This window comes from Cimex lectularius, unplaced genomic scaffold (assembly GCF_000648675.2).
Source record: "Cimex lectularius strain Harlan isolate CLEC.00 unplaced genomic scaffold, Clec_2.1 scaffold243, whole genome shotgun sequence".
Lineage (NCBI taxonomy): Eukaryota > Metazoa > Arthropoda > Insecta > Hemiptera > Cimicidae > Cimex > Cimex lectularius.
Window position 1 is genome coordinate 122,843 of NW_019392791.1, and position 25,815 is coordinate 148,657.

The 25,815-nt window shown below is 33.0% G+C and overlaps 3 protein-coding genes across 3 annotated transcripts; 2 read left to right on the top strand and 1 right to left on the bottom strand.

Moving 5' to 3' along the window:
• The first annotated feature begins 378 nt into the window (after positions 1-378).
• On the top strand, positions 379-11,050 carry LOC106670962 (prominin-like protein). Its single transcript, XM_014401672.2, has 20 exons — positions 379-906; positions 4,786-4,936; positions 4,995-5,102; positions 5,164-5,284; positions 5,350-5,416; positions 5,769-5,933; positions 6,033-6,157; positions 7,409-7,574; positions 7,638-7,920; positions 7,976-8,191; positions 8,301-8,526; positions 8,633-8,722; positions 8,803-8,927; positions 9,010-9,112; positions 9,172-9,330; positions 9,408-9,529; positions 9,596-9,646; positions 9,772-9,933; positions 10,005-10,112; positions 10,174-11,050. Exons 1-20 carry the CDS (start codon positions 642-644, stop codon positions 10,190-10,192), a joined length of 2,832 nt encoding a protein of 943 aa, XP_014257158.1. The 5' UTR covers positions 379-641; the 3' UTR covers positions 10,193-11,050.
• A 2,715-nt stretch (positions 11,051-13,765) lies between these two features.
• Positions 13,766-16,091, bottom strand: LOC106670953 (nicastrin). The gene has a single exon (XM_014401650.2). It carries the CDS (start codon positions 15,967-15,969, stop codon positions 13,957-13,959), a length of 2,013 nt encoding a protein of 670 aa, XP_014257136.1. The 5' UTR covers positions 15,970-16,091; the 3' UTR covers positions 13,766-13,956.
• Positions 16,092-16,280: 189 nt separating this feature from the next.
• On the top strand, positions 16,281-25,655 carry LOC106670954 (activin receptor type-1). Its single transcript, XM_014401651.2, has 9 exons — positions 16,281-16,564; positions 20,528-20,712; positions 20,772-20,955; positions 21,236-21,456; positions 21,520-21,954; positions 22,018-22,205; positions 24,603-24,697; positions 25,249-25,379; positions 25,446-25,655. The coding sequence occupies exons 1-9, from the start codon at positions 16,510-16,512 to the stop codon at positions 25,590-25,592; spliced, it is 1,641 nt and encodes a 546-aa protein (XP_014257137.1). The 5' UTR covers positions 16,281-16,509; the 3' UTR covers positions 25,593-25,655.
• Positions 25,656-25,815: the final 160 nt, after the last annotated feature.

Genomic DNA, 25,815 nt, shown 5'->3' on the forward strand with positions numbered 1-25,815 from the left:
ATCCGAGTGGATCGAAGTCACGATAGCTTATGTGGTTCGAATCCTGCTAATAACTTTTTCATGTCAACACAGACCTTACATGAAAAGAATAATTAATTTAAATAATTAATATGTTCAATTGGACCACTAAACGTAAATGGACTTTTGTTTTTATTTTATTACCTTTTATGTCTAGGCATGATAGAAAAAATAGGAATATGTAAGTAATAATGTAACTTAAAGAACTTCATGAATTAGATATTAATTACATAAGTACAAGTAGATAAGGAATAGTAGTAATTGTTGGTATGTACGATGACACCCATATGGCGGTACGGCGGGAAGCGGTTATCAAGGGATCGATAATTTCAGATAGACGATAGTATCGAGACGGCCTTCTGGCCTCCGTCCGACCCCCCTCAAAGTCCCGTTCTCGATCTGGTACTGCCGTCTGCCGTACTGGTACTGAGAGTGAGAGCTGGCCGTTTCGTGATTCGTCTCAGTTTGATTCCAGCCTTGATATTGTCCGTACGACGATGAGGGGCTGTCGCGTCGGATGCGTCGTCCGTCGTCCTTAGGTCTCCTCCCAGTCAAACTACCGACTTCCCTTTAATGTAGACGACAATATCCCGTTTTTATCCGTTTGACGCTGGACGACAGCCATGGGCCGATACCTCTCACTTTTCGTCGTTTGCCTCGTCCTCGGCGAGAGGTCCGTCTCTTCCGAGTCTTACGGCGGAGACACGCTCGTCCTCCCGAGCCCGGAGCAGAATGTCATGCCGTTCGACCCTGTCCACTACAGCCCGGCCAACATCTCAAATAATTACAAGAGCTCGATGAAAATCAACTCCCGAGGGATGGGCCACCTGTATTTCATAACGAAAAAGTTCATGGACTTCATCCTGGAAGGGGAGGCTTTTCCACCTGGTAAGATCGTTTTTCACACGATCGTGCATGAAAATTCTCGCGTCATCCGACCCTTCGTTCATCTTTGACCGTGGCGAAAGTCAAAACAACACACTTTTATTTTAAGACAGTTATGTTTAACAACACCTTCTTATATCCTGTTTAGTGGAATAATTTCAACCGTCATTTATCTTCATTATACAAACTTTATCTCATTCGACAAGTAAGTAATAAATACAAGCCAATTCGACGAAAACTTGAGAGTAATTCGCTAATGGACTACAATTATGATGTAATATTCAGTTGTTTAATAATAACCTGTTGATAAGAAGTAATAAATACTTATTGTTATTGTACTAATTTCGTAAAAGAGAACTAAATTGCATGAAACGACTGTTTTTCAAGTAAAACAGTTTAGAACACTATTTAAAAAACATTGTTCTACTCACAGAAATTGTAAACAGCTACCTGGATTTCGAGTATTGAATACTCATGAAAACAGGTATATGAACATCAAAACTCTAATACAGGGTGTCCCATAGAGGAGTGAATTTTTTTTTTGGGGTGATAGTACACCCTATTTGCAACAACTTCCAATCTATAGTCCCTATACCTATCTTGGGACCCTGATGATTTACGATTTTTTTTGTTAGTTTTGCTTTACTACCTATTAGTACCTTACTTAAGAAAAAACAAATTCTATTATCATGGCTACCACATTTTGGATTCAGCATTCAATTTCCTTTATACTATTTTCGTCAGAAATAATTATTAATTAAGAACCGTAATAAATGCTCAAATTCGAAAATGACCACAGATTTTGACTCACTCAACACGACAAACAAGAATGCCACATCTACACAGAATACAAAAATTGACATTATTACTCTTTGCTTATACTGGAATGAAACTTTAATTGTCTCAGCAGAAAAATTCACCACAATAATTGTTAATTACCAAAATGAAACGTGACTTTTAATTAAAAATAAACAGTCAAATCCTTATCACAATATTTTATAAAAATATCTGCAATTTATTACCTTTTGTTAGTTGAGTGTTTTTATTGATGATGTATTTATTGAAATTAATTCTTTGTTGTATAGACTATTATTTTCTATGTGATACCTTTGCATGTAACTGTTTGTTTTAAACTAAAAATGTGTGATGATGATGGATACTAGTAATTGAGGTGTTTCCCCAAGCACTGTAGCTTATTGTACTTGCCTAGTTCCTTAGTTCAGTGCAGTTGACTCGATCCTTCTCATAAGAAGTACTAGGTCATGGCTTCAGTTCCTTTCCTGAGTTTTCTTTGTTTTCCATGTTATATCTCCATTGAGTGGTTGGTTCACATTCAAAGATGATATGGGTCCCTGTTTCTTCCTAATTACGTAATCTACAAATAGGGTCATTGAATATGCCTTTTTCTGTTTAGTTTTTTCAGATTCCAGTGAATGGTATATTATCACTCTTCTGAGTTTAGCCCTCCTTAACTGTAGCAGTGAGTTTGCAGGGTTGTTCAGCATAAGTTTACTGTGTCTGACAGCTCTAAAGTTTATCCACTTCTCCCTTTTGCCTTTTTTGAATCTATTCTGTGATGAAGGATTGTGTTTTTGTTATCCCAAGAATAGGTTCAGGCTCGTGCAGATTCTCCTCTGACCAGTGTGTGCTTTTTCGATGCCCAAATTTCCCTTGTGTCCTGGTATCCAAGGTATCATCAGGCTGTTGTGTTTCCCCCAGTTTGGGAGATTTTGGATGCATTCACTTACTAAATTTGCATCTTGATTATCTGATATTATGAGGATTTGTTTTGCCAGTGTACCTCCGTTAAGATTTTCTAAGGTGCAAGGGTTGATGACATGTACTTCCACGTGAAAGATAGAGGTGTACTTCTCTGATGAGTTTGTTTGCTCATGTTTTTGGGCTTGTACAAAAACCTCCTGATCTGGTTCCTTCATTTGTATTGCGTTGTAATTGCTTCTTCAGTTTTATTTTTGTAGTAATTTAATCTGGCATTTCATTATAAAAATTACTTTTATGATGAATTTTATGTTTGAGCTAATTTTTAGCAACTTAAGAAAACAAGAATAAAGTTGCAGAATTTTCTATTTTATGCGGAGAGGGCTGATGACCACTAAAAATAATAGAATATACACTACTGACTACTACTACTACTTGCTACTACTACTACATGAAACAAAGTGTTGTACAGTTTCATTAAATGTGTTATCTTCATTGTTTAGATGTTTTATACATTGACAGATAAAACAAGCTACCTTTTAATTAAACTTCAGGGTGGTGGATAATTACAAAATAATTCGCATTATGGAAATCATTGAAATATGAATGTAAATCTGAGATCATTAATGTAATATGATTTGTAATAACCCTTAATAATACACCAAGAATTCAGATATAAACAATCAAGTACCGATAAGGAAATCACATGACTAAATATAGACATAGAGTTCATTTACCTTGCATTGGTCAGTATTTTTATTGTTGATATAGACATTCTGTTGACATTTAAGTATGTTATATAATCGTCTAAACACCATATATATTATTATTGTTTGTACGTTATTATATATTGTTATTGCAATAATAATGTTGCAAAACAATTCGAATGTAACTGTAATGTTTGTTGAAACAGTAATGAAATATTGTTTCTGAATGAAAGTTTTCCATTGCTTCTGTTATACGAATGATTTATGAAGCATGATTAACATGTTGATTGCTTGTTCATCTAACAAGGTAGCAGCAAAACTTTTTCCCTGAACATTGTGATAACGCAGCTGAAGAAATGGCAAAGATTGCTTGTGAAGGTCACAATACTGGAACCAATTGTTTGCACAATACATATCTTTAAATGGCCCTTTAAAATGAAATAGTTGTTAACTTTTGAAAGATTATCAGGAATGGGGTATGTTAAAAAAGTAGTTATGTTGTGAGATTTCCAGTGTCTGAGGGGTATGAACCTGTAACTTGGTTGTTACCAGTCATTTTTTGTATTATTATTATTATTATTAATTTTTAAGAGTGTTTTAACGGCTAAGGTCATTTCCGCCCTAACATCCAAACCTTCTATCTTAGGTGAGCTATATCCCTTGAGTGCTATAAAGCTCTGACTCCAAACATTCACTTGTAAACTAATTTATCCTATTGCCATCCAAGGTTTAATTTATCTTTTTAAAATTCTTAATATGAAAGGCCAAATGTATGCAAAAATCCCATTTTAAATTAAGTATAAAATTTATTTTTTATATAAAATTTATGTTTTTAATTAGAATTCTGAATTTTTGTTCCATAATTTAAACATTTCCCATAGGCTTGTATGGCTAATAATAATAATGGAGTCAGACTAGCAACAATCTCGGCATGAGTATAGGCTCATCCTTATTCTTTTATTCTTCCATTCAAATATGATACATAAACTAATTCTACATAACAATAATAAGAAACAAAACACAATAACACTTTTTTTTTCTTTTCAGGGAGCTATCTTTCTTATTTAAATTGCGATTTTGGGCATTTATTACCCTGCAATTTGTATTTTCTTCCATTTCATTTTTCCGCTCCAGCAGCCTCAAAAACTTCTGAAAAAAAAAATCTTGCACGCACAACTCTCATTCAGACATTAGCAGGCAAACATTCAATGGTATAACAATTTGGGAAAAGGCCTAAATCTCATTATAAATTCCAATAAATTTGAGAAAGCTGAAAAGTGCTCTTCGAAAGAAACACTGGGGACCCAGTAACTCCTGTAAATCACTCGAAAGGTTGAGCCTTTGCCTAAAGGGTTGTAAAGTGGGACAGTCGACCAAATATTATTATTATTACTATTATTATTATTATTATTTTAGTGTTAGTTATTAATCAAGGTGTTTATTGTTTTATTTCCAGGTTTTATTACACTTGAACAAAATAAACTCCATATTTCTAGAGATTACTATTCGTTGGTTGTACATTACTGTTGGCTGCTCCTCGTTTGTTTAGCGGCTGGTTGCTTAGCAGTTGTAGTTCCTGTAATCGGACTGCTGTTCTGTTGTTGCAGGTGTGTAGCTAAAGTTCAAGAACTTGTTGTAAATAATTTAGCAAATTTTTTTTAACAGATTGGCAGGACGTTGCGGAGCAAGGACAAAACCTTTTGACAAAAAATATGATACATGTCGAAGACATTTTTATGCATTTTTGCTGTCTTCTGTTACTGTTCTTATAATGTGAGTATAAAACAATTAAGTTTTATTGTTTTGTTTTAAATCTATTGCTACTTCTTGGCAGGTTTGGGGTTGTTTGTGCAGTCGTTACTAATGAGTATATGGAAGAAGGAGCCCAGAATTTACCCAAAACTGTACGTGTATCCATCATGGATACAAAATTATATTTAAATAATACAAGGCGGGTATGTAATTGTAAAGTTACATTTCCTGGGTGGAAAAATTCAAGCATATTTATTTGCTTTTTCAGGAAGTAAACACACTTTTGGTTACAAATTTTGGAGAACTTGATGTTGTACTGAACAAACTTTTAAGAAGTGAGTATTGTGCAATTATATAGTTCAAAGATTGGAAGAGGATGCACACCTATAGGGAGGGGGAGATTTAATCAATTAGTGATGCATGGTCACATGATTGATGTTTCACAAATACACATTATTCTATGCTTCATAAAACATTATGCAAATTCACTTATTTATTTTCATTCAGTATATTTTTAAAAATCAATACATTTAAAAAAATATACAGTTGATCTTTTAGTTAAATATGGTTGAAAGAAAACATAAAAATATGATTTTTTAGTTTTATTTTCTCAAGATGTTGTTTTTTCAAGATAGTTTTGTTTGATAATATAATTTCTGTATAACCTTTTGTCCTCATATTTTGTAGAAAGTGGAGAAATTGTTAAGAACAAACTTGGTGAAATCTCCAAAGCTGCTGTCCTTACCAATTTGACGACCATTGTCCAAGGGCTCAAGAATATCCGAATTGATCTAGATAATATGGATTACCTTACCAAATCCCTTAAAGCAAAAGCAACCGAGCTAGAAATCGGTAAAAGCAATTTATTATTTATTGTATTTTTCCTCTTTATAAAATCTTACAGAAATTTGCAGAAAAAAATAAATATTAATATAAATAACAATATTTCAGTCTTGAGAAATGTAAGATCCAACCTTCTCTCCAGATTGAGAATGTGCAGAAGTGAAAGGGCATGCATTGACTTTCTCAACAAGTATAATTTAACCGCACTTACCCTTGAGGCCAATTTCACCCAGGTAATTAGATAATTTTAATACAATTTGCAAATGCATTTGCTCTAAGATAGAAAGAAAGAGAGTATGGGGGGAATGGGGAGAAAGAACATTTCAAAATTTAAAAATAATAATAGAAATTGAAGTCATCTATGATGACTTGGAATTGGCAGATTCTTTTACACGATAACTCTCGGGCCCATGTCTCACCCTTCCTATTCTCCAGAACTACCGTCTACCAACTACCCTTTTTTTTTCAAATTCTTGGATGTTTTACAACATAACATTTATTGATCAAAAGTCGTTAAAAATGCGTTTAGAGAAATTGTTTATTAAAATCCCAAAGTTCTATTTAGAGGGTGTAAAGAACTGTTGGGAGAACTGTATTGAGAGTGATGGAGGGTATTTTAATGAATAAAAATGTTTAAAATTATTTTTTTAATTGTTTTTATTTTATAACCATAAACCTGCATTACTTTCCACACAACCCAATATTTCTCACACTAGCAATTTTGGATTAAATTCTGTCACTGCCTTTGAAATTTTCTATGACAATTGTTGTAAAGTATTGTAAAGTGATCTGATTCCTCGATCATATCACAAAACCCTCTTGTTTGGCTTACTATTACAAGATGCTTTAATGTTTTGATGATTTTTAAATGATTCAATATTCTAAAGGAAAATATTATTACAATAACTTCACTAGTTTTTGTGGTCCGCTTGACTAATTAATATCTTTCAATTAATTAAGGTTTTTAGTTGAGATAAAAAAGTTAGTGTCACGAGCGGGATTGAAGTCACAATAGGTCAAGTGGTAGAGCAGAGGCGTATATAGCCGAAGATCGTGGGTTCGAATCCTGCTCGTGACACTAACTTTTTTATCTCAACTAAAAACCTTAATTAATTGAAAGATATTACAATAACTTTGTAAGTCGAGAATAAATTCGATGAAAATATTGAAATTTTTAAAAATTATTTTTTACCATCAACTAACGCTTGTATATAAAGTATTTTATAAAATACTTTATTTACTTTAAATTTTTTCTGTAATCAAATTAACATAATTAACAGCTTAATTTTTGTGTTCAACATTATTAGCATTCTGTTTGTTTAATTTTAACATAATTCTGTTTCATGCCTAGCTTCTTGATAAGTATTTACCCCAGGTAATTTTTTTATATTTCTTTACAATTAGTCTAAAATTGATTGTCTTTTTTTCCAAAATTTTTTCAAAGACAATTTTCCTGTGAAATACAAAGTGGAATTTCTTTACAGCTACCGAATGTGACCCTGAGCCTGGTCAACGTGTCAAATATTCTTGCAACTGACATTGAAGATGAAGTGATTAAAGGAAGAGACGAATTTGACAGGATAAAAGTCAGCATTCAGAAATCTGTTGATCGTACTATACCTGACATATCAAAAGAAATTACTAAAGCCGGTACGTCACTCTTATTCTTGTGTTCAGTGAAGATAATCAGTATAAATTGATGATATATTTTAGGGGAAATTCTTAAAAGGAATGCTGATAAAGTGATTAGTGTACTTGACAAACTTGAAGCGAACTTCGGCAACATCAATTATAGGGCAATCGATGAAGGAGAGAAAGTCGTAATGCAGTATGCAGAGTACAGGTACTACTCAGGGTTAGGAGTGAGTTCAGTTTTGGTTGCTATACTTTTCTTCCTTGGAATCGGACTTCTATGCGGTTATTGCGGCCACCGTCCTGATGCATCTTACAGTGATGATTCATGTGATAAAGGAACGGCTTCTTCTTGTTTAATGATGTATGTTTTTTAGATGTAAGTTTAGGACTGTCACTGACTTTTTTTTGTCCTACAGTGCTGTCTGGATTATGTTCCTTTCATTCACTGCTTTCGTAGCTGTTACACTTGTTTACATGATTACGGGCTCAATCTTAGACAGGGCAGTTTGCAGAGCATTACACAATCCGAGCAATGACTCCACATTTAACATTTTAGACCAAGCTGTAGATTTCAGTTCAATATATGAATCGACTCATGGAAGAAGAGTTTTAAATATTAGCACTGTTATCAGGTAATTTTTTTATATTTTATATTCACATTTATAGGTAATAGTTTTTTTAATGTAGAAATTATATGGAAGTTATGCAGAAAACTTTATTTTATTTTATTTTTCCCCATAGAGAATGCCATAAAAATTCTTCAATATACAAAGTGTTAGATTTGGATTCAGGCTCCATGTTGCAATACACTCAGCAGTTTAATCTCCCAGAGAAAGTTCGGCAGCTTTCAGATTCAATTGTCCTCGGATCTGATATTGTCATTATCACTCCAACAGCTGAGAAACAGTTACGAGCTTTGGCAGCTTCACCTCTTACAACAATAGACCTTACAGTTTATACTGCTGTGGTAAATATAATGAAAATTATAAAAACTTGAATTTAGAATTAATTAGTAGTTAGATAATTAGAGTAATTTAGAAAGTTTTACTTTTTTTATTTATTTTTTATTTTAGTTGAATGACAAGATTACTTCAATAGACCTAATGCAGTTGGCTACTGCTTTGAACCACACAGCCATGAAGCTTCCCCCTCAACAAGCTGAAGTATGTGTATTAACTAACTTTCAGTCTGTTTCTTAATTTTAATCATTGATAATATTTGCATCATTTAATTAATGTTCCAGGTTAAAACGATGATTCAAACAGAAGCTTTGTATCTTGAAGTACATCAAGAAAGACAGGTCGACCTAATGGTTAAGTTGAGCAAACAACTTCATGGCAATGCAACTCTGTTAGCTAGTCACCTCAGGTTAAATTTAGCTTGTTACATTAGTCTAGAAAATTTATATTTTTATTATTTTGAAAATAATACATGTAATACTAAATCATAGGTTTAACCATTCATCTCTTAAACATGCAGTTGATGCATTGCTCAATGATTTAAGACAAGCACAGAAAACATTGAATTCACAAGGTCCTGCCATAGTCCGAAAGGTATTGAATGTTTCAATCTTATTAGCGATTTTAAAAATTAATTAATGATTTCCATCCAGCTAGCTGATGAGTTTGGACGAGAATTCGGTGTCCATATAGATAGCTATCTTTCTCGTGTGGATAATGAAGCTAAACAAAATGTGGGACGTTGTTGGCCAATTTCTTTAGTTTACAACGCTACTGTTATCTCAGTCTGCAACAACATCCTTGATCCTCTTGTGCGTATAATTTTAATAAAAAGAAAACAAATATATAATGCTTATTTATTAAAATTGTTATTAAATGCTCCTTGTAGAATGGGTTCTGGCTGAGTGTCGGCTGTGTAGTACTTTTGTTTGTCCCTGCTATTATTTTATCAGTGAAACTGTCCACTCTCTATCAAAAATCTGAGCCATATCCTGGTGAATTGGTTGAAGCGTATGTGTTTTATATTATGGTATAATTTTAATTATGATGATTTTATTCTTAACTTTTATTTTATAGAGAGTACCTCTATGATGCATATGCTGAAAGGGATAATATACCATTACAAAAGTAAGTACAACCATTTTAATGTTGCAATACAAAAATGTATAGAATTAATAATTAAATAAAATGTTTAAATTCACAATCTCAAACAATCACTTTTTACTCACCTTAGTAATAAAATAATTTTACAGTATTAATGGAGGTGGTGTTGGGGGAGTTAAAAAGAAGAGAAGGCCGAAAAAGAAGTCTGGTGGTAATGCAGGAAATCGTAATTCCAGTGCAGCTTATAGTGCAAATCTATCAGGGCGAAGTGGAGCTGAAAGGCATTGCCCTCAAGCACCGCCTGATGAGAGGTTGTATTTTCACTAATACACTTTAAATTTGAATGCATATTTATATGTTTTTTGTTTGTCTTAAATTTTAGAGGTAATCAGTGGGAGCAATATAATGCGAGTGCGCCTCCAAGATATCCAGCAATCTCATCGGAATACGAAAGGCCTCCTCCGTATTACTTTCCAGGGCCTGGGCAACAGTAAGGCTTCATCTTTCAATTATTCTTAAGTTGGCTTTTTAATATTTTGTTTAATTTTCAGAGTGCCACCTAATCCATAAATGGCTACCACCAAGTGAATATATTTTCAACTTCACTAAAAGATTGATTAATTTTATGACATAATGACACAAATAAATGTGTGTTGTAAAAACATAATGACTAGGGTTATTTTGTAGCCCATTATTATTATTATTATTTTATTTTTTTGCACAGGTTTCTGTTAATTAAAAATATAATTATTTTAAAAAATATTCAGACATAATGTATATATAATTTTTTCTCATTACTTTATAATTTTTTTTTTATTATATAACAGTTTTATATACAAGATATCTGTTAGCAAGAATCTAAGTAGAATCATTTTTGTGTAATTTTAATATTAAAATAACATATGTTTTGTAACTTTCTATGTTGATACCTTAAAAGTGTTGTAATTTATTTTATTGCCTATTTGTTGTTAGTATAGTATTAGTTAATCTTCAAGTTTCAAGATTGTATGAATATCATTGTACTTTAGCTTAACCATAGTCTATTTTTAGTTCATAACTTCATGCAAATTGCCATTTGAGGCAGTTATTTTACAATTTTTTTAAACTGTTTAATATTAAGCATGTGTAATGATATTTCTTCCTACGTCTCTTCCTTGTATTTTGTTACATAAACATGGTAACAAAGGAGGATGTAATACGAATAAAATGTGATTGTTGACTATGTGCCACAAGGAACATTTCCCTTTAAAATACAAAGATGAATGAACCAACATCACAAATTTTTATCTGCATGTTTTCAGGTGTGGTAGTTTTCAATTTGATTGTCCAACTTAGAAAATATTTTTCTCTATTGATTCTGTGTTGCAAGATTCACTAGTAAAATACAATCACTTTTCTATACAAAATAAATGTTATTTTCCTATTAAATGTATTTGTCGTTTTTTTCTTTATTTTGTTTTAAATAGATATGACCAAGTATTCATTTAGTGTCACCTTGAATGACGGAGGCGTTAAAAGCCAAAGAAAAAAAAAACTACTGTATCAGAAGAAATTGATGTGTAGTTGTTTAAAAAATGTGCAATAGTCAAATAATTTGAAACAAAGGAGGATGACAATGTTAAATTCAGCTATGTGTGATCGAATAAAATATTGGTTGATAGTGTAGAAATAAGAGAAGAGTATAATGAAAGATATCCTATTTTTTCTTTGTATAGGAAAAATATATTTTATTAAAAATATTCATAATATTGATGTCTAGATTATGTACAAATGACTCAATCAAATTCCTTTATAAATCTTTCATTTATTGTATTCATTTTTTTCTCCTTTAAAAAAACAAATATAAGATATTTTTCTTCAGTGTGTAATAGAATTAAATAATCATTTATTAAAATAAAATTGTTATATTTTGTACTGTAAAGATATATTATTCTTTCAATAGCTGTTGATGCTCAAAAATAATTTTCCATATGTTATTATTAAATGATAAGTATTATAACATTAAGCTTGTTGCCTTGATAGCCAAGATATTTTTTTAAATTATGCATTTGCTAATGATTTATTTTATTTATTGTTTCTATGTTATTAATTTCCCTGAATTCATATTTGTGAAATAAATAATTTCTGGAATTTTAAACTTTATTTAACCTACTCAACAGTACAAAAAAGATACAAAATCATAAAACATTGATTGCTTAAAGTTGGTTAATATTTGCATTCAAACAATATATTACAAAATCATAAAACATTGTGGTGAGATAAGCTGATATAAATAAACCTATAGCTTGATCTATTTTCATTGATTTTACCTTGGCGTGATTCATCAACTAGAACTTTAGTAATAAACAACCTTCTTCAGTATGTTATTTTGTTCTAGAGACATAACTGACAAAATAACAGACCAAGACTGAATGCTAAAATGTCTGGCAGACAATAATCCTAGACTAGTCAGACTAAGACGACCGCAGATGACAGGTCGTAAGTTACAAATAAAATACATATCCCTGTCTTAAAGGAGTGCTTAACGGCCCATTTTGGGTATTGTGAACAGGGGTCAGACTGTAATAATGGTTTTCTCAAACAAATTATTCTCAAATAAAATCCCAAAGGTTATGTTGGGATTCAAAGCTTGGAAAATGTAGGAGTTAGATGCCCTAACGTATTTGCCATTATGGACCCTAAGTGTATTATATATTGATAGTGATGTCCCAAGGTGTATAGGTGGAAAAAACGGGTTAATGTGATTAGAAATGGTAGAAAAAAGTATAAATTCATACTGTATGAATTTACACTTCATACCAAGAAGTTCATGAGGCTTACATACATTGCAAACAGGGTTCAATAAGTTTGTAACAAAAAATGAACAATCAGTGCCTCAGATGCAAAACATTAGTATCATCAACAAATTGAAGAATTTAGTCAAAATGGTTTGAGAGAAGTATCTTTAAACCAAAGAGGATGCTGTGCTGTAAGGAGGCCTCATTACAGCCTTACAGTAGCTACCAATATTGGCTTATTTTATATAACAAGAAGGACTAAACTGCTTTTAAAAAAAAGAGGATTGGTTAGAATGGTAATTGATGTTATTAATTGAATAAAATTACTATTATGGAACTATTAGAAAAAAATATTACTATAATTATTAAATTAAAAATAATTAACTATTGATCTAATTGAGTTTAGTCTTTGGAAAGAAGATATAATTTCTTAAATGTGTATAGTTAATAGTGAGTTGAAAAGATGGTAATCACTGTTATTGGTATAAGTCTAAATATTTTAATGTAAAAAAAGAAAGAAAAGAATTCCCTTGTTTTATTCTTTCAGACTACAAATTAATAAATACATTTGCTACAGAAGCTAACAAAAAATTGTTGATGTTCAACAATTAATATTACTATTAAAAATGTCAAAAATTATTGTATTTGTAAAAAATTAGTTAAATATATACAAATTTGATATCAAAAATGACTTACACAAACATGTATTTAGCAGTCATAATTGACCATATCAATTTTTTGAATCAATTAAACTTTTAATGCATAGTCTTGGTTGAGATGAAAAAAAAAGTGTCACAAGTGAGATTCGAACAAACCCCCCTCAATTTATTATTGAAAATATGGCGAAAAGGGAAAAATTCGAAAGGTTGTAGGCTGAGATGAGTTGGTGTGCGGGTGGCTCGAAATCATGGTCTGCTCAAGTGTATAGAGCAGCAGCGAATTGAGCCGACGGTCGTAGGTTCGAATCCCACTCCACTTGCTTTTTTCATCTCAACCACGATCTTATATTAAAGATTTACATTGCAACTTACTTAAGATTTATAAATAAAGACACATTTATAGAACAAATGTAATATTTTAATTAGATGTTATTGATTTACAATCTTCATTGATTTTAAACATGAGATCACAGCGAAATTCATGACTTGAGTATTTACACTATGCACATAAATATAACATTGTTTATTTCACCAGTTCAACATAAAACAGTATTTTGTTTTTAATGTGTAAATAAATGTAGCTTTTTAGAGGATAATATATTATAGACAATAAAAATTCAGATGACATTATGAATTAATTTTTATAATTATACATAAATTAACACAAGAATTATAAATATTTGAAGATTATAAATATAAAAATATTATTTGGAATATTTTAATTGTCATATATTTACAAAAGCATATAAACATTAATAATTGATTATTCAAATATAACTGGAAATAAAATCAGTCTTTAAAAAATGTAGTGCCAAATAAATGTTAATACCTTACATAAAGTTAATATTATTACTGATATATTAAGAAATGATGTGGTACACGAGTTTAAAAACAGACATTAACAATTTGTCGGGTACCTTGGAAAAAAAAGATTATCAGCTTTTTGTTTAACAAAAAACACTGCGACATAAGTTGTTAAAAAAGTAAACACGCCTGTTGTAAAAATTATGATCTCATCTCTCCTGGACGGTTTCATAAACATGCTCAGGCTGTTTTCATCCCAAACAGATTCCGTCCAGGTTGGATATCTCCCTGATGTCCAATCATAATCATTAATCAGAAAAGCAGGGCTGATCGCTGGGGTGAATTTTAATGTGGTATTTAAGCAAACTCCATCACCATTTTTTCCGCTCAACCAAAGGAGTGTATAAAGATTATTCGAGTCATATGATGTACAGTCACTTTTTGAAAGATTTACTTGGGGTGAAGTGAAATAAGACAGAAGCAGTCCAGTCGCTTTGGTCATGTGGTTTGTCGCATGAGGTACTCCAACATAAAGTGGTAAAACTTGAGGGAGTTTTGGATCTGAGGCCAAGGCGGGGTAAACAGCTTCCATCAGTGGACACGTCCGGGTGACAAGATAACACAGTAACACTTGGTCGATCCTCTTCATCAAATCTTCCAGATCGTAAATATTCTTTGGAATGTTGTTATCAGTTATGATGGGGAGGAGTGTTTTGACAAGACTAGCCGCCACACTCGCAATATGGTACTGTATGCTGCTGTCGTCTGGAACCGAACCATTCATGAAAGTGTAATCCAGTGTTTCATAGGTATCGTAGTAACCTGAATAAAATTTAGTTTTAAACGCTTTGTCATAATTCGTAATGACAACACCGTTCATTTTTGGGTTGGCTTTGTTGAACGTGGTGTACGATGTAGGTGGCAATTCTTTAATCGATGAAGGTACAAATGAAGCGTTGAACAAAACACCATTATCGATCAGTTCTTTTGAAAAATGTTTTGCTTCAGGTCCTGTGGCATGTATGAAAATTTCATTGCCAGTTTCATTTTTCGGCCTGCCAATTTGAGATATGTCAATAAACAGTTCAATATCCTCCAGGTTCAACCGGAAAGAGTTAGTTAAAAAACCTTTGTTTTCTATATCGTACAAAACCCTGGATGAACCTATATAATCAAAAGTTTCTCCGTTGAACATCACAAAGAGTACATTCTTTGACAATTTTTTGCTTTGCACGGCATTGTATATGGCACTCGCTGTAGCAAGGGTGGTCACGAGGCCGGTGACAGCAGACATCGCACCAGGTGCGACTCCATCAAAAAGAGAAGCTGAATCGATCCGAGAAGCAATGACTATCGTCTTGTTATTTTTGGCTATGTCGGCTTTTATGGGAAGAGCGACATTTTCACTTCCGACTGGATCACAGTATTTGACAGGAGTCACAAAGTGATTGTTAACACGCCTCATGCACACGTCCGAGCTCACAGCAGCGAACATATGTGATTTCATATGCAAAGAGCAAAGCGGTTTCGACAATTGTGAGTCGTCGAGAGGCAAATTGAATCTTTTGTAACAATCAACAATGGTATCGTAGTCGGACTTCTCTGTGATCAAAAAGAAAGGTACGTTCCAATCAGTGAAAATATAACTGTTCCCGTAAGGATTCCAAGGGTTTTCCTTGTTGCAGGAACTTTCGGCAGAGTTAGGACACGTGTCCTCAGGAGAGTAGGTCGATGGGAATTCCCTTTTACCGTTATGCCTGTCTGTAAACACTATGCCGGAAACCCGTTCGGGCACGGACTTGAGCTTCTTCAAAACTTCGAGGCCGATCATCTTAGGGCTGAGGACCAACATGTAAGGACCGGCCGCGGCCGACTCGAGGACGAAGTCCACTTCCCGATCCGTTTCCACAAGTTGGACCACGCCGAAACTGCCCTTTCTCGGCGAAGAGCAGCCGAATTGGTGGGTTCCGTTCATTCTCCTGAAACAGCCAGCGGCGCCGGACAAAGTCTGATACATCATCTCGTGTACACCCTGTCTCTCGCTCGTCGACACGGACACGTACAAGAATAAAGTGAGAAAAACCTTCAACGCCTCCGAGTGTGCCATTGCTCTACAAAGAGAAAACTCACCCGAGGAAAATAAACTCAGAAAAGAATGACAACCAAGAATAAACAAGAATCCACAGACTCGAGACCAAGGTTATAATCACCCGACTTTCGATAGTCAACTTATCGATACGTCGTGAACGGCAGAAACACCATACACCAAATACAATTCTTAAATGAGAACAATTTTCATTATAAAAAAAATCCAAAATATAAGAATAGTTTAAAGTTTAATTTGTAAGGAAAGTTATAGTCGAGATTTGTCCAGATTTTGTTCGAACAGTGTAGCGTCTTCTCAGGGCCTTGGGCGCCTCGATCGGCCGTCCCACTCATGAAAACCGATCCAGAAAGGAAGTGCATGTTTAAGAAACCTTAGTCTCGTCTGTGGGCTGTTTTGTTTGTGATTTTAACTTTTTTTTTTTATTTGTCAATCTGTTAGACGCGAGCGGCCGTCTTGACAGTTTTCCGCCGCCTGCCCTATTCCAGGATTTTTCTACCGACCATGCTCACCTTCAGCAGTTGTGCGTCTATTTGAGTAGCCATGGCCTCTTCTCTCTTCTTCCTCGTTTGTTTACAAGTTTTAATTATAAATACTGGTGAGTTGAATAACGACATTATTTTAGCAAAGGCTTTCACGGTTAGTTATGAACCTTAAATAATAGTATTTTATGTTTTTTGTTTTGACTGAGACAACTTCATTTTAGTTATTCATAATTAATTCGCCGCTTTTTACACTGCCAAAGTTGTATGAACTTCCATGATTGCTGCTTTAATTTCAGCTCTTGTTTTTTCCAACAAACTTAAAAGTACCATTGTAATTTTAAAAAATTAATCTCTCTGTTTACCTTTATAAAGCACTGTGTCGTGTTACTGACAAACCAAACAAAATTAAGACTTAATTCTTGTGGATCTTTCCCCGTACGAAGAATAGTGGCAAAGGAATTAAAAATACTTTGATTACTAATATAAAAAAAAGGACTTCAATTAAAATAAAAAATAAATAAAAAAAGAACAACAATAAAAGGAATGGCGGTTGTGCCGTGCTCCAGCACATTCTTTTTAAGACAATAAATAAATAACAACACATTTATTAATAAAATCAACAAAAAGGCGCACTGGCATTGAAAAAAAAGTGTGATGCAATAAAAAGTGGAAATTAAGCGAAGAAAGCGATGAATCCATGTTGATGGCTCAAGTCTGCAAATTTCTTTTGATCAAAAAACAACTTCCAACCTCAGGAAAAATATAAGAGAGACTGCCTGTGTTCTCTGTTCTATCAATCCCCGACGCGTTCGGCACTTCAACCAATCAGCGAAATATATTTATTGTTGTTGGTCTGGCATTACACATTGCAACAATTAAATTGAAATACTTCATGTTTTAGTCGGTTCAATTAACCAAAATAATAAACATAATTATTATGCAAAACATGGTTGAATTGAAAAGTTAGTGTGATGAGTTGAATCCACATAATTAGGATCAGTACACCGGCACTTCTACCACTTGAGGTATCGTCACTTTTGTATTCACCAACTAATCACCTCAACCTACAACATTTTGTATTTGACTCTTTTTTGCTAGTATTCAAATGTCATGTAATCATATACAGGGTGAATTGCTACTCGTGCTACAAACTTCTCCAGTAGATTCTTCACCCTAAAATGAACAAAAAAGTTCATATTGTCCATGGTCCGATTCTCAACCATTTCAGAGTAATTTCGCTTTTTATCGATTTTGAAAGATATCACGTCCTGGCGTCGGAAAATCGTGATATCTTTTAATCTAAACATTTCTCTGAAAATCTAATAGCACCGTTGAAATTCCCGTTAATTTTTCAATAAGAAGATGACGGTGGCAAAATGTTTGGGCTAATTTTTTGTGTTTTATTTCAGCCAGAACTACAAAAAGAGTGGAAAATTGTGTAAATCGGAAAGTGTATAAAGTAATCCAGAGTTTCTAATTTTAGTCTCAGAAGGCAGCAAATTTGAGGAAAACTACCTGATTTAATAACGCTTCCAACGCACTCGTCATTTTCTTATTTAGTGGTTGTGAGACCAAGATGTTGATGACAAAAAGAGAAAAAATGGTGGTTCAAGGATTGCTAATGTTTGAGAGTGACTTGCTACTCGTGCTACAAACTTCACCAGTAGATTCTTGACCCTAAAATGAACAAAAAAGTTCATATTGACCATGGTCCGATTCTCAACCATTTCAGAGTAATTTCGCTTTTTATCGATTTTGAAAGATATCACGTCCTGGCGTCGGAAAATCGTGATATCTTTTAATCTAAACATTTCTCTTAAAATCTATAAGCACCGTTGAAATCCCCGTTAATTTTTCAATAAGAAGATGAAGGTGGCAAAACGTTTGGGTCTTTCTTCCTTGACCTTCTAGCTGTTTGTAAACTTCTTAAGCATTACATACTAAATGGGCATTAAATTAAATTAAAAAATTTCAATGGAATTATGATTTTGATTCTCTCTAAAAATTAACGGGGATTTCAACGGTGCTTATAGATTTTAAGAGAAATGTTTAGATTAAAAGATATCACGATTTTCCGACGCCAGGACGTGATATCTTTCAAAATCGATAAAAAGCGAAATTACTCTGAAATGGTTGAGAATCGGACCATGGACAATATGAACTTTTTTGTTCATTTTAGGGTGAAGAATCTACTGGAGAAGTTTGTAGCACGAGTAGCAATTCACCCTGTATACACTGATGGACAAATTTAACGCACTACTCAATTTATTTAGTTTAAAATTAAAAATTAAATTAAATCCATTATCTTTCTACATTAGTTAAAGGTAATTAGGAGCTATCATAGTCAAAATGGACTGTAAGTAATGCCTTGTTTACTTACTTTATTTACTTTTGTTCTGATTAATCCCACCTGCAAAAAAAAGTAGCATTATGCCCTTCCATTCACTTATTCTATTTCCTTCGTTAATTTCATTTGATATTATTCTTATTCATGAACTTTTTTCAATTGGGGATGAGTTCTCTTTACAGATGAAGTGAGAGTTGCCCTAAATCTTTAGATGGGTGTAATTTCATATGGAGATGCTGAGGAAAAAGGTATGCCTCATGCTGTAAGGTTCTTCAGGTGGCATTCTATTGGGTTGTCCGGAAAATAATGCAGGATTTTGGTATTAAACAAAAAAAAAGAAACTAGTTACTTTAAAGCAATGTTCTTTAATCAAAATAATTTCNTACAAATGAGTAATCCTGTAAACGTAAACAGAATATTTTATATAGATTTTTTTTAATGAAAACTTAAAATCCTGCATTATTTTCCGGACAACCCAATATTATGGGTCATTGGTGTTCTGGGGTGGCATTTCCTTGGTCACCTGTACTGAATTGGCTGTTGTATGAAGAAGATCTCTAACTTTACAGACGTACTTACAAGACATAATCAAAGAACATATAATGCCATTTGCCCCCCCCCCCATCGGTGAGCGATTCTTGCTAATGCCAAGAATACCCAGGCCCCATAAAGCATTTATTGTGTATGACTCTGAATGAGGTTGGAATTGAGTGTTTGGTGTGGCCAGCTCGAAGTCCAGATTTAAACCAAACCCAGGTCCTCATACCCTGTTCAAATAGTGAAGTGATGCCTAAACGGCTGCTCTTGATGAATGGGAAAGAATTCCTCAAGATTTTACCGGAAATCATTTCCGAGGAATGCAAAGGTGTTTAACGGGCATGATTTGTGCCAGAGGTGGAAATACTTAGTATTAAAAGGGACAAAAAAGTCTGTACCCATTTTTTTTTTTTTTTTTAGTTTATTTATTTTTGTTCTTTACTCAATAATTTTTTTTATGACATTTTTACAACCAAATCTATTTTTGATATGCAAAATATAAATAAAACTAAATAAATTAAAATTTAAGATTATTCAGAGATCGTGAGATGTGGTCTGGTGTGACGTAGGTTTTAGAAAAACATTTTCTTTATCGTGCCAATGTTTCGATTTTTATTAAGATCATCTTTAGGACTCAAAGTGTTTGTTTTCCATGTAGATGTGTCATTCTTGACTGTTGTGTTGAGAGAGTTAAAATTTAAGGATGGTGCGTTAATTTTTATAGTGAAGTACGGGATTGTGTGACATTTGAATATGGATTTGTGACAAATAAATCTAACTAACCAAAGTATCATAGTTTTATTGAGTCCATTCTTTTCTTATATTGCCTGGGATTTCAAGAAAATGCTAAGTGGCCTCTACAGCACAACAGTTTAGTTGGTATTGAGCAGTGGCCTAAATGTATGAATGTAATTGAGATTGAAGTACTTCATATTTGGTCATCTGGATCTTGTTTTACTTTATTTTCTCATAATTTGTACTTGTTTGATCTTTACCTTAAAAATTTTCCCTTTTTATTGAAATTTATAAATATGACTTATTTTCTAGAGAAACTTTGTAGTAAAATGTAATAAACAATGTAAGCTTATTAATTTAATTATTTAAAAAATTACTATTTTTTAATTAATGATAACTAAAAAAATATATCTCAAATTTAAAACAACTTAATAAATTGTTTGATTTTTTATTTCAGGATTATGCTCTATTGGAGGATTGTCGGAAGACGAAGAGTCACTCGATAAAGACCCAGAGCCAAGTGAATCAAACCAAAAACTCCTGCACCACCATCAGAGAGTGGTTGCAAAAAAGAAATTCAAATGTCTTTCTTGTGAACCACCAGATTGTTCCGATAATCTCACGTGCACTGATGCTGTTCAGGTAAGAGAAACAAACTAATTTATGTGCATAGTTCGGTTACATCAATTGTATTGTTGCAGTGTTATAAATACTCATGGCAAAAGCCTGATGGCACCATGGAAATAGCTCGTGGTTGTTCAAAGGATGCGGATAAAGCTCGTCTCATATGTACTGCAAATCCACTCCCTGAAAAAGAAAAATATTCAATAAAATGTTGTGAAGGAGATTTATGCAACAACGGCTCTTTTCCAGCTCTCGATTTTAGTGAGTAAAATTAAACAAATATTGATTATAAAATGGTTTTAGCTGTAAATTAAAACATAAATTTGACAATTAAAAATAGCTTCAGTAAATTTTTTGTAGTAGAATATTTGTGAGCATTGATTTAGTTTATATACTGTATAGTTATTTAGTTATGTAAAGTGATGCTAATGAAAATTAAGATTGCTCCTTGAAATTTTTAATGTAATGAACATATTTATATACAAATGAGCCCTATTTAAATAGGTTGGTAATTGTCTACATTTAATAACAATTATTGCAGGTTTATATGCAGCAAATGATAAAATTCATGATGACACTTATGTTTGGAAATTGGTATTTGCTATTGTTGGACCTGTTATAGTACTTTTTATCATTGGGACATTAGTTTTATTCTTTCTAAAGAGGAACCATACAAAAAGAACGGATATGTCACCACCTGGGGCACGTACTACTTATTCAGCGCTTTCCGATGAATTGATGGTAGTAGATACAGCTTTGAAGGTAAATATATTTTTCTAAAAATTATACACCATTGCTAGTAAAACTAAAAAAAAAAAAAAATAGGATGGTTTTTATGACTTGACATCTGGATCTGGCAGTGGGTTACCACTGCTGATCCAACGGACGCTGGCAAAACAAATCTCTTTGGCTGAATGTATTGGAAAGGGAAGATACGGAGAAGTTTGGAGAGGGATCTGGCATGGAGAAAATGTTGCTGTTAAAATTTTCTTCTCAAGAGACGAAGCATCTTGGACAAGAGAAACAGAGATTTACAGCACGGTTTTATTACGTCACGAAAACATTTTAGGTTATATTGGCTCTGATATGACTTCCCACAATTCATGCACTCAACTGTGGCTCGTGACCCACTATCACGCTAATGGAAGTCTTTATGATCACCTTGGGAGGACAAGCCTGTCGCATAAACAGGCATTGGCACTTGCCATATCGCTCATGGCTGGCCTGGCACACTTACACACAGAGATTTTGGGAACACAGGTAATATTACAAATCAGTTCTCCTAGTCATATGTAATAAAAAAAAATATAATTATTGTCTTAGGGCAAACCTGCAATAGCACATCGTGACATCAAAAGCAAAAATATCTTAGTGAAAGGTAATGGTGTTTGTGCTATTGCTGATTTTGGACTGGCAGTGACCCATACACAATCCACTGGGCAAACTGAAATTGCACCGAATACAAGAGTTGGAACAAAACGATATATGGCACCAGAGGTTCTTGATGAAACGTAAGTTGCCTACTAAATTATTATGTAGTTCTCTTGTTTTAGTTTATTAGTTTATAATAGATTTTTGTTTAACCCAATGAGAAGGTACAGATTTTTATTTTCTTTGTGCCATAGTTATTTATTTGTATTTCAAAAATATCTTATTTTAAATAACAACGGTATTCCTAGATATGAAACAAGCCTGCGATTAAGTATGGCTCTTGGGACTCTTCTGGAATCTTAAGGCGTGTTCCCTTTTTTCTACTACCTGATACTAGTAAACAGATACTTAAAGTCTTTAGCGGCCACTCTATTAGCCGAGTATCAGGTGCAGGAGTACCACATGGAAGTATCTTAGGACCATCTTCCACATGCTATTTTGAGACCCATTTGTAAATACTGCATCAAGATTGGTTCTGAGATTGGTTCAACAAAACCAATCTCCAATGTATAGAATCCTTCGAATCCAAAAATCTTTCGAACCATTGTCAATGCTCCTTTCTACCTAATCTTACCATTCACAATGTCCTTAATATCCAATATGTTTTTGAAGTAGTGAAAACCCGTTACAAGAAGTTCCCAAACAATTGTCCAGTCACACAAACCCTTATTTGGACACATTATTTGGAAACATTTCATACCGCACCCTTCCAAGTAATCCCCCCCTGAATGCTATAGTGTAAAGGGCTTTGCAACCTCCTAAGTGAGTACTGAGTAGTGACTGAATAATGCTAATATATAAGAGTGGCTACTAATGAGTAGTTCCTCCTTTTTCTGTTTTATATATACCATTTTGTTTTGTTGTATGATAGAATGATCTGAAATTTACTTAAGTGCAACAGTTGGTGCATTTGTAAATAGATAAAGAAGAAAAAAAATTAACATTGAATAAAAATAAAAATACAAAAAATATGAAAGACATGGTTTCTGATGCACGCAGTTGACCACTGGGTGGGCATCACAGAAGCAGTTAAACCATGGCATGTTGTCAGTTCACTCATATTTTTTAATAGTTATTCAGATATCGTGAGATGCGGTCGGGTGTGATGTAGGTTTCAGAAAACATTTTCTTTATCGTGTCAACGTTTCGATCTTTTATTGAGATCATCTTCAGGGTCTGGGATTTACAAACAATGTTTACATTTAACAAATACATTTAGGATGTGGAAAAGTGAATTTATACAAGCAAAATATATTTTTTATATATTCAATCAAAGTCTTTCTACTCACTCAAAGTGTTTGTCTTCTGTGTAATTGTGCCATTCTTGCATGTCGTGTCGAGACTCGAGAGTGCCAGTGAGATTTTGCTATTTTGTGTTTATATACGTTGGATTTTGAAGGAGTGGGGAAGGATGTCGGTATAGAAAGGAAATTTTTGTATAAGGCGTCGGCTTCTTTGAGGTGAAAAGAGCCGACGAAGGGAAAAAACGTTGGTAATGGTTCGGCACGATTATCCTTTCAGGATTTTTAGAAAAGGATAAATAGGAAAAGGAAAGTATACTTAAAAATTGAGAAAAAAAAAGGTAACAAGTTTTTTAATGTCCATCCAAAATGTAATTGTTATATGTAAACAATGTTTGTAAATCCCAAGCCCTGAAGATGATCTCAATAAAGATCGAAACGTTGGCACGATAAAGAAAATGGTTTTCTGAAACCTACATCACACCCGACCGCATCTCACGATATCTGAATAACTATCGATTAACGGTCACTAATCTCTACATATTTTTTAATGTAATTTTCATTATTTTATTGTGATTCATTTTTGCTATTTATTTATTATTAACGGCCTTTTGAACTTTGCATATTAGTCAAGGAACATGATATCCTATATGATATTTTGTGGAGAAGGGTTGCGTGAAAAGAAGGGCCAGGGGAGACAGTGGGAATCAAACCTGCGACTACAGGGTCCAGAGCCAAGAGTCTTATCACGCTGCCACTTGATTACCGCAGTCCTCTTTATTTGTAATTCTTAGAAGAGTACAAATCATGTTCAAACTTGGTAGTTTTGTCGTCTGATCATTTTCTTTGCCTAGGCTTGCTGTTTTGCTCTCTTAGACATATTAAAGCCAACACGTGTCTGACTGACCATTTTGGCAGATCTAAATTATAAGAAAAACTGAACTAAGGTTCTTAACTGACAAGAATAAATCTCGCAAAATAATTGCTTAATTCTAGTTTTTTTTAACCTAGTTTTTGAAATAACTTTATTATTAAATATTAGTCATATTAGGTCCAAATATTTAAAAATGTTGGTTCATGAATGTTTTATTATTAATCTAGTTTTTTTAACCTGGTTTTTGAAATATAACTTTATTATTAAATATTATTCATAGTAGGTCCAAATATTTAAAAAAGTTAGTTCATGAATGTTTTATTAATTTGATAAAAATTAATTTTGTTTTGAATGTATTTCAGGTTAGATATTAATTGCTTTGAAGGATTAAAGAGAGTCGACATGTATGCTGTGGGGCTGGTTTTGTGGGAACTAGGTCGGCGAATAATTAGCAATGGTAATAAAATAATTTTATTTAATACATCATATTTTTAAACGTCTTGAATTAACGATGGGCGAGTCAACCTATTTTACCCTTGAGTAATAACTTTTTATCATGTAATCATGATCCATTTTGTTATAGAATTTGTGTAAGAAAAAATAACCTATGTTAACAAATTTCTTATGACAGGTTTGTAACAATTGTTCCTTCTTGTAACAATTTAAAAAAAAATCTATATATGAAAATTAAACAATAAACCCACAACTATCTTAAAATTGTTTCTTGTCATCAGAAAGCAAAAATTGTATAACTTCAAAACCTAAGATAAAAACACCACACTTTCAACACTAAAACACACACATTATTCATTCCATTCAAAACATTATGCGACCCAATAAGAAAACAAATAACGATTGTACTAACTGACCAGAACCTAACAGCAAATACCAGTCTAAAGTACATATAAAATATGTAATAGATCCATTCATAGCAATATGGAGTTTATCTGATTCCTTGAAAGTGTTTGCTTTTTGTTGTCATGTCTATATTAAGAATATATTGTGCAGGTATTGTGGAAGATTATCAGCCTCCCTTTTATGATCGTGTTGGCTCAGATCCTAGTTTTGAAGAAATGAAAAAAATTGTTAGCATAGACCAACAGAGACCTGTACTTCCTAATCGATGGGCCTCAGATCCTGTAAGTATCCGGCTAAATTTATTGTCTGAAAGGGAGAACATTAATTGCATATTGAATTTGATCCAGGTACTCTCCGGCCTTAGCAAATTGATGAGAGAGTGTTGGCATCACAATCCTAATGCAAGACTGCCAGCATTAAGAGTGAAAAAGACTCTTCTTAAACTGTATTCTACTATTGAAAATTCTAACCACAATCCTCCTAAATTGTACTGACAGGATGGAAAGAAAACCCCTGATCAATTATAAATAAACAAAACAACATATCTTCAAATAATTTAAATCCGTTTATCTGAAAAGTAGATAAATGTTTTATTTGAATTTTTCCTATGATTTTGTACATATTTTACATTTGGTATAGACAATACCATGTATAATTAAATACAATTGAAACTTAATTTCGATATTCCTTAAATCTTCTATCATATCATTTTTGAAG

Coding starts and splice junctions, on each gene's coding strand:
- LOC106670953 (XM_014401650.2), bottom strand. CDS start 15,969: ATGGCACACTCGGAGGCGTTGAAGGTTTTTCTCACTTTATTCTTGTAC.
- LOC106670962 (XM_014401672.2), top strand. CDS start 642: ATGGGCCGATACCTCTCACTTTTCGTCGTTTGCCTCGTCCTCGGCGAG. Junction 5,934..6,032: donor AGCAACCGAGCTAGAAATCG/GTAAAAGCAATT, acceptor ACAATATTTCAG/TCTTGAGAAATGTAAGATCC. Junction 8,527..8,632: donor TTACAGTTTATACTGCTGTG/GTAAATATAATG, acceptor TTTTTATTTTAG/TTGAATGACAAGATTACTTC.
- LOC106670954 (XM_014401651.2), top strand. CDS start 16,510: ATGGCCTCTTCTCTCTTCTTCCTCGTTTGTTTACAAGTTTTAATTATA. Junction 21,457..21,519: donor TAGTAGATACAGCTTTGAAG/GTAAATATATTT, acceptor AAAAAAAAATAG/GATGGTTTTTATGACTTGAC. Junction 24,698..25,248: donor TCGGCGAATAATTAGCAATG/GTAATAAAATAA, acceptor TATATTGTGCAG/GTATTGTGGAAGATTATCAG.